The 9144-nt window shown below is 39.3% G+C and overlaps 1 protein-coding gene across 4 annotated transcripts in view; it reads right to left on the bottom strand.

Moving 5' to 3' along the window:
* Window positions 1–1101: 1101 nt before the first annotated feature.
* The window catches only part of pidd1 (p53-induced death domain protein 1), a 38415-nt gene continuing 30372 nt past the window's right edge, over window positions 1102–9144 (bottom strand). For 3 of the 4 annotated variants that reach the window (XM_062035584.1, XM_062035586.1, XM_062035585.1), the window contains 2 exons: window positions 6815–7011; window positions 1104–2200 (listed from right to left, as the gene is read on the bottom strand). In XM_062035584.1, the coding sequence (XP_061891568.1) occupies window positions 1978–2200; window positions 6815–7011 (420 nt within the window). In that variant the 3' untranslated portion in view covers window positions 1104–1977. Of the gene's footprint in view, window positions 2201–6814; window positions 7012–9144 lie in introns of all 4 variants that reach the window. The other variant, XM_062035587.1, reaches the window with a different exon arrangement.

The raw sequence follows: 9144 nt of genomic DNA, 5'->3' as shown, positions 1-9144 counted from the left end.
TGTGCTGTATAGAGCTCGGTAGGTTAACCATGTAATACTCCACGTCAGTAGGCGGCAGCAGGTAGTTCATGTACAAGTCGGAACGCGTCGAGTATGGTTTGTCGTGACCCCGATATGCAGAGCACAGCGGCGTGCAGGTAAAATGGTATACAATGATTAAACCAAAAATGAACAAAAGGGAAAGGAAAATGCACCGAAGCTTAGGGATGGCTATGCAAAACGAAAGCAAAACTGAACTTGCGACAATGTTAACAAAAACAGAATGCTGGACGACAGCAAAGACTTACAGCGTGGGGAGCGGAGATGGCGTCCACAAAGTACATCCGTACATGACATGACAATTAACAGTGTCCCCACAAAGAAGGATAGCGTACGCACAACTTAAAATAGTCTCGATTGCTAACACAAAGCAGGTCAGGCAACAGCACTCAAAGGAAGGCGTGAAGCTGCGACAGGAAAACAAACAACAAAACAGAAAGGAAGGGTCGCCAAAATAACAGCGCAAGACAGGAACTAAAGCACTACACACAGGAAAACAACGACAGACTCAAAATAAGGCACGACGACCTGGTGGAGTTTCATTTATGAACCTTTTTTTTTTTAATTCGATCTCAATTCTGTACACTGCTGCTGGAATTTTAATTTTCCTGAGGAAACTCTCCTGAAGGAATCAATAAAGTACTATCTATCTATCTATCCATCTTTTCTGCTGGTGGTGTGCCCCCGTATTTTCTTTACTAAAAAAATGTGCCTTGGCTCATAAAAGGTTGAAAAACACTGGTATATAGAATTCAACGTGGACATTTCTTGCAAAGAGATGGGGGTTAAGACATCACAACATAAAGTAAATCCCTTCAAGTGATGTATGGTTGCAACCAAAATGATTTAACCCCCATGGTATCTATCAAAAGTTGACATACACTTGTAAAGAACATGATGTCATGGCTGTCTTGAGTTTACAATCATTTCTACAACTTTTGTTTTTTTGTGATAGAGTGATTGGAGCACATACTTTTTGGTCCCAAAAAACATTCATGAAGTTTGGTTCTTTTATGAATTTATTATGAGTCTGCTGAAAATGTGAGCAAATGTGCTGGGTCAAAAGTATACATACAGCAATGTTAATATTTGCTTACATGTTCCTTGGCAAGTTTCACTGCAATAAGGTATATGCCATTTGGTAGTGAGTAAAATAGCTTTAGAAATTATTCAATTGGCTGTCCATTAAAGGTTTGTGCATTTTGAAAATGAAAGTAATTGACAAAACGTGTTGAATACCTCCAAGTGCAACTAGAGTGTAGTATATTTTCTCTGCATTAATCTTGCCATTGGTACTACTTGTGAAAAAAAAAATCCCAATGTCTTTGAGTTGAGTAAAACAATTGCTTACCTGTCCCTACTTTGTTTATCAAATGATGCTTTAAGAGTGATCAGTTAACAAGTGGAACAATAATGACAGGAATGGGATAAATATTGCAACAATATTAGAGCATCACATTATTTTGTGAAACTGACAGGTAGCTAAAATGGCTTCTAAGTGAATTATTTAAAAAAAATTCAGCCTTGTCTTGCTCTTATGGTACAATAGTTTGACCTGAGAAAAAGAGCAACAGATACTAGTGTTTGCTTATCCTGCCAGCTCATAGTGGAACCTATGCGGTTCAACGTTAGTTCAATTGAGAGTCAAATGGATGCAAAGTGTTAAGACAACATGGTTGAATGAAAGCATGGGTAAGTATCAGTCAATATTGTCAAATGTGACAGGTTTTTATTTTGTTAAAAACTCATGTATTGCTTACATTAATTAGAGTGAGTTGAAAAGGGGCTTCAGTTGTTTGTTTTTTATTTAACAGCATTTCTGTCTGGCAGTTCCTGCATCTGAGAGTACAGTTGTGTAGCTAAAACAAGGGCACATTAAAATAAGGAAGTCACGTGTCGGCCACCTGCACACAGTGAGGGTTTCTCTCCTGCTGACTTTCACGGAGGGGGCTGCTCCTCCGCCTCGAGGCCCACTCTTCTCAGTGACTCATTGTACTTTTGCCTTCCTAGGCAGACTATGTCCTCCAGCTCATCTGCAATGTCTTTCCTGCCGCTCTCAATCATGGCAGCCGCCAATCGCGAAACAGCCCCGGGCCCGGCGTTCGTCTGTCCTTGGGCCCATTGGAAGAGCATGTCCAGTACCATTGCACCAAGACTGTCCCTAGTGAGGAGAGAAGACCGTCACATTTCACCACATCAAGTGGAGGCAAGAACCAAACTACAAACCCCGTTTCCATATGAGTTGGGAAATTGTGTTAGATGTAAATATAAACGGAATACAATCATTTGCAAATCATTTTCAGCCCATATTCAATTGAATATGCTACAAAGACAACATGTTTGATGTTCAAACAGATAAACTTTTTTTTTTTGCAAATAATCATTAACTTTAGAATTTGATGGCAGCAACACGTGACAAAGAAGTTGGGAAAGGTGGCAATAAATACTGATAAAGTTGAGGAATGCTCATCAAACACTTATTTGGAACATCCCACAGGTGTGCAGGCTAATTGGGAACAGGTGGGTGCCATGATTGGGTATAAAAACAGCTTCCCCAAAAATGCTCAGTCTTTCACAAGAAAGGATGGGGCGAGGTACACCCCTTTGTCCACAACTGCGTGAGCAAATAGTCAAACAGTTTAAGAACAACCTTTCTCAAAGTGCAATTGCAAGAAATTTAGGGATTTCAACATCTACGGTCCATAATATCATCAAAAGGTTCAGAGAATCTGGAGAAATCACTCCACTCTTGGCATGGCCGGAAACCAACATTGAATGACCGTGACCTTCCATCCCTCAGACGGCACTGTATCAAAAACCGACATCAATCTCTAAAGGATATCACCACATGGGCTCAGGAACACTTCAGAAAACCACTGTCACTAAATACAGTTGGTCGCTACATCCGTAAGTGCAAGTTAAAGCTCTACTATGCAAAGCTAAGGCCATTTATCAACAACATCCAGAAACGCCGCCTGCTTCTCTGGGCCCGAGAACATCTAAGATGGACTCATGCAAAGTGGAAAAGTGTTCTGTGGTCTGACGAGTCCACATTTCAAATTGTTTTTGGAAATATTCGACATCGTGTCATCTGGACCAAAGGGAAAGCGAACCATCCAGACTGTTATCGACGCAAAGTTGAAAAGCCAGCATGTGTGATGGTATGGGGGTGCATTAGTGGCCAAGACATGGGTAACTTACACATCTGTGAAGGCACCATTAATGCTGAAAGGTACATACAGCTTTTGGAACAACATATGCTGCCATCTAAGCGGCGTCTTTTTCATGGACGCCCCTGCTTATTTCAGCAAGACAATGCCAAGCCACATTCAGCACGTGTTACAACAGCGTGGCTTCGTAAAAAAAGAGTGCGGGTACTTTCCTGGCCCGCCTGCAGTCCAGACCTGTCTCCCATCGAAAATGTGTGGCGCATTATGAAGCGTAAAATACGACAGCGGAGACCCCGGACTGTTGAACGAGCGAAGCTCTACATAAAACAAGAATGGGAAAGAATTCCACTTTCAAAGCTTCAACAATTAGTTTATTGAGTGTTGTTAAAAGAAAAGGCCATGTAACACAGTGGTGAACATGCCCTTTCCCAACTACTTTGGCACGTGTTGCAGCCATGAAATTCTAAGTTAATTATTATTTGCAAAAAAAAATAAAGTTTATGAGTTTGAACATCAAATATGTTGTCTTTGTAGTGCATTCAACTGAATATGGCTTGAAAAGGATTTGCAAATCATTGTATTCCGTTTATATTTACATCTAACACAATTTCCCAACTCATATGGAAACGGGGTTTGTAAACATGATATTAAAGCCACCATCTGGATAAATAGACTTCATAAGTATTGCTAAGTGCTTTGGACACTGCTAAATTAGAAACATTAATGTACACACGTGTATTCTGTAAATATTGATCACACTAACTAAACTCAGCAAAGACATGAAAAAGAACCCCAATATTTCATAAAATGTATTCCTAATTCTCTAAATCATGGCATCAATGTTGTCTCTTTTGCTGGTACGCCTGCGGGATGCGCCATGCAAGCATGAGCCGCAGGGGGAGGGCCAGATGAGCATCAGCATGTATGTGTAATCTCCTGCAATGCCCCAGATGGTTTAGCAGAATCTGACAGCGCAGATTAAAACGGTCAGAATTCGCTGCAATTTCTGCAGTCACGTCACATATCACTCTCAGGTATTACACTCTTTTAGCTGCACTAACATGCACGCCACCATTTCATCTCTTACATATTCATCTGTAAGTGCTTTAAACATAATACTGTAATTGTATTTTGGTCTGACATGTTTTTATGTATCTTAATAAAATATTTCAGTAAGCAGAATAGGTGACAATACAATTTATTTTGGGATTCAATTGCTTTAGAGACCCCTTTGGAACAATAAAAGACAATCTTTTTTTATGGCAAACAATATACATTTTAGCACGTTTATATTTAGCACAATTATATTTCACATTTATTTTGTTTATGTTACTTCTTAACTGGTCAAAATGTATTTGAGGACTTGATCATCAATACCTTAAAATCCTCCAAGTCAATGGTGTAAGAGTGGCAGGAAGAAAAGCTCCGACACATTTAGAGTAGAGTCATTTGGCACCACCTTTTGGATTGCGTGCATAACACTCTACGCTCCAAAATGAGGAATGTTTAAAAAAAAAAAAAAGTTGGGTGTTGAAATGTTGCCCCTTGACTAACTTGCGTCGCATGAATTGCACTCAGCTCTTTTACTTTCTCTGTATGTGAAGTACCTCCACATAGCTGATATGAGGCCAACTAAAAGTGTTTGCTAGCTATTGTGCTACATTGTCCTGCAGCTGCTGCCTTTCTGTTGACGGTAAGCTGTGCAAAGTTGACCATTTACATTATAGTTTGGGTTTTGGTTATATATTTTTTCCAATAGTTGTTCAAGCATATTTGGCCAGCATCAGAGCAATAACAATCCTAACTATCAGATCAGACCATCCCTAGAAGAAATACCATCATGTTTGTGTTAGTATTTACAAACACCATTTCCATATAAGTTAGGAAAATGAATATAAACGAAATACAAAGATTTGCAAATAATTTTCAACCCATATTCAGTTGAATATGCTACAGACATATATTTGATGTTCAAACTGATAAACTTTTTTTTTTTTTTTGCAAACAATCATTAACTTTAGAATTTTATGCCAGCAACACGTGACAAAGAAGTTGGGAAAGGTGGCAATAAATACTGATAAAGTTGAGGAATGCTCATCAAACACTTATTTGGAACATCCCACAGGTGAACAGGCTAATTGGGAACAGGTGGGTGCCATGATTGGGTATAAAAGCAGATTCCATGAAATGCTCAGTCATTCACAAACAAGGATGGGGCGAGGGTCACCACTTTGTCAACAAATGCGTGAGCTAATTGTTGAACAGTTTAAGAAAAACCTTTCTCAACCAGCTATTGCAAGGAATTTAGGGATTTCACCATCTACGCTCCGTAATATCATCAAAGGGTTCAGAGAATCTGGAGAAATCACTGCACGTAAGCAGCTAAGCCCGTGACCTTTGATCCCTCAGGCTGTACTGCATCAACAAGCGACATCAGTGTGTAAAGGATATCACCACATGGGTTCAGGAACACTTCAGAAACCCACTGTCAGTAACTACAGTTGGTCGCTACATCTGTAAGTGCAAGTTAAAACTCTCCTACGCAAGGCGAAAACCGTTTATCAACAACACCCAGAAACGCCGTCGGCTTTGCTGGGCCTGAGCTCATCTAAGATGGACTGATACAAAGTGGAAAAGTGTTCTGTGGTCTGATGAGTCCACATTTCAAATTGTTTTTGGAAATTGTGGACGTCGTGTCCTCCAAACCAAAGAGGAAAAGAACCATCCGGAGTGTTCTAGGCGCAAAGTGTAAAAGCCAGCATCTGTGATGGTACGGGGGTGTATTAGTGCCCAATGCATGGGTAACTTACACATCTGTGAAGGCACCATTAATGCTGAAAGGTACATACAGGTTTTGGAGCAACATATGTTGCCATCCAAGCAACGTTACCATGGACGCCCCTGCTTATTTCAGCAAGACAATGCCAAGCCATGTGTTACATCAACGTGGCTTCATAGTAAAAGAGTGCGGGTACTAGACTGGCCTGCCTGTAGTCCAGACCTGTCTCCCATTGAAAATGTGTGGCGCATTATGAAGCCTAAAATACCACAAAGGAGACCCCAGGACTGTTGAACAACTTAAGCTGTACATCAAGCAAGAATGGGAAAGAATTCCACCTGAGAAGCTTCAAAAATGTGTCTCCTCAGTTCCCAAACGTTTACTGAGTGTTATTAAAAGGAAAGGCCATGTAACACAGTGGTGAACATGCCCTTTCACAACTACTTTGGCACGTGTTGCAGCCATGAAATTCTAAGTTAATTATTATTTGCAAAAAATAAATAAAGTTTATGAGTTTGAACATCAAATATCTTGTCTTTGTAGTGCATTCAATTGAATATGGGTTGAAAAGAATTTGCAAATCATTGTATTCCGTTTATATTTACATCTAACACAATTTCCCAACTCATATGGAAACGGGGTTTGTATTTCTGTAGTATAGATTTCCCTTAAACTTGGTGAAAAAAACATAAATACATGAAGAGGCTCTGTTGTGTGTATGAATGATACTCAGCAATTCAGTAAAATAAACAGAAAAGCTTAGTATTTGCAACATTTCTGGAGCCACTGTGATTAAACGTGTTTTTGTGTGTTTGCCAGCACTAACCTGTATTTGTACTGGATGCGCTCTAATTCCTGGTATTTTAACCCCAGATTGATGCCAATAATGTGCCAATCCTGTCCAATCCGGAGAGAGATTGACAGCAAGTTGGCTTCTGTCAAGTAGCCGCTCTCTGGGTCTCCCAAGTTCAGAGGAGGTATCTGGAACTCTTCCACTATGTACTTGTTCTCCGAATTGAGAGCCTGACAGTAGAGTATGTTTGCTTCAGATTTACATGGAACAGTGCATCCAAGCAAATTGAATTGAACAGAATAACACAATCATGTGCATAATATTTCAATGACTAACCCATATCTTACCACTGCTAGTATGCCACTCTTCTATAGGTACATTCACAATAATGTATTCATCAAACAATTTGTTCATTATTGTAGTTGTGGTTTGAAAGACTATACAGCTCTTGCATAAGATCTAATTAGTAAAGTGAGTGTGTTATCTTGTCTTCTCAAATATACACACTACCGTTCAAAAGTTTGGGGTCACCCAAACAATTTTGTGGAATAGCCTTCATTTCTAAGAACAAGAAAAGATTGTCGAGTTTCAGATGAAAGTTCTCTTTTTCTGGCCATTTTGAGCGTTTAATTGACCCCACAAATGTGATGCTCCAGAAACTCAATCTGCTTCTGTAACGAGCTAAACTGTTTTCAGATGTGTGAACATGATTGCACAAGGGTTTTCTAATCATCAATTAGCCTTCTGAGCCAATGAGCAAACACATTGTACCATTAGAACACTGGAGTGATAGTTGCTGGAAATGGGCCTCTATACACCTATGTAGATATTGCACCAAAAACCAGACATTTGCAGCTAGAATAGTCATTTACCACATTAACAATGTATAGAGCGTATTTCTTTAAAGTTAAGACTAGTTTAAAGTTATCTTCATTGAAAATAAGGACATTTCAATGTGACCCCAAACTTTTGAACGGTAGTGTAGGTGCAAAATGTTTGTCTTCAGACAAAGTTTTTTGTTTAAGACACATATCACAAACAGATGGAAACCATGCTCCAAGACAATAACACATACAAAGTATTGAAAAAAGACCCCAGAGAGGAAAAGAAAAGGACGTTGAAGACATTACTCAAGGCACTACTAAATAACACATCCATTTAATACCCACAGCCAACGTTACACCTCGTACATATAGAAATACAAAAATACACACAAAAAACACACCATTACGACCAATAGTTGACAGCATAGGTTAACTCCCATATAACTTTGGTTGATATTGTCAGCTCCCTGCTCGCTAACACAAAACACCACTGCAAGAACTCCCAACAGCTGACACACAATCTAAAAAATGTTAACTCTTAAAAAGGATGAAGCATTCATATCTTGATGTCACCGCATTGTTCACAAAACACTGTAGATGTAACCCTTCATATTGTCACAGAAAGACTCAAACAAGACAGAACCCTCAAGACACGCACAAACTTGACAATAACCAAATCAACATGCTTCCAGTACAACTCTGATATATAGACAGAAAGAAGGTTTCACCACGGGAGACCCACTATCCGCTGTCATGAGCAACTTTTTCATGGGGGACTTAGATAAAATAGCCATTCAAACTGCACCCCTGCAATACAAACCAATTATTTGAAAGCGTTATTTAGACGACAGGTTAGAAATAACTACAAGAGCTTACAGATCACTTGAACACAAACAGCACTGGTAACGCATGAAGAAGAAATAAACAGGACAATATCATTTCTGGACATAAAATTACACCACAAAGAAGATAACATTCAAACCAAAGTATACATGAAACCCACACATACGGACCAGTACCTTCTTTGGACATCAGAACATCCCACTGCAAACAAACTCAGCAGTCAGAACCATTTACAGCCAAAATATCACATAATGGATGAAAAAGAAGAAAGAAAAATACATCCAACATGCTCTCACATGCTGCCAATGGGCTATGTAGAGAGGAAAAAACAAGCGAGGCAGAAAAAAAGACAACAAGACAAAAACAAAAAACAGGAAACCGCCACAGGAAATAAAGATATGATAACCCTACCATAAATCAGAGGAATAACAGAAGCCATACAACGCACCATGAAAACATTTCAAATAAACACAGCAATAAAACCATACGGATAACTACGACAACAACTCATACACACAAAAGATACAATAACACAGGATAGAAAATGTGACGTCATCTACGAAACCCCATGCATATATTGGAGAGACCGGACAAACTTATAGCACTCGGTAAAAAGAACACAAACACGAATGCGAGGAGGAGACAGTTGCAAAGTTTAACAGAACATAAAAACAAACAGCAGAAGAAAAAAACAAG

This window comes from Entelurus aequoreus, linkage group LG24 (genome assembly GCF_033978785.1).
Source record: "Entelurus aequoreus isolate RoL-2023_Sb linkage group LG24, RoL_Eaeq_v1.1, whole genome shotgun sequence".
Classification (NCBI taxonomy): domain Eukaryota; kingdom Metazoa; phylum Chordata; class Actinopteri; order Syngnathiformes; family Syngnathidae; genus Entelurus; species Entelurus aequoreus.
The sequence above is the reverse complement of the archived record's forward strand: the minus strand, read 5'-3'. Positions and strand labels throughout refer to the sequence as shown.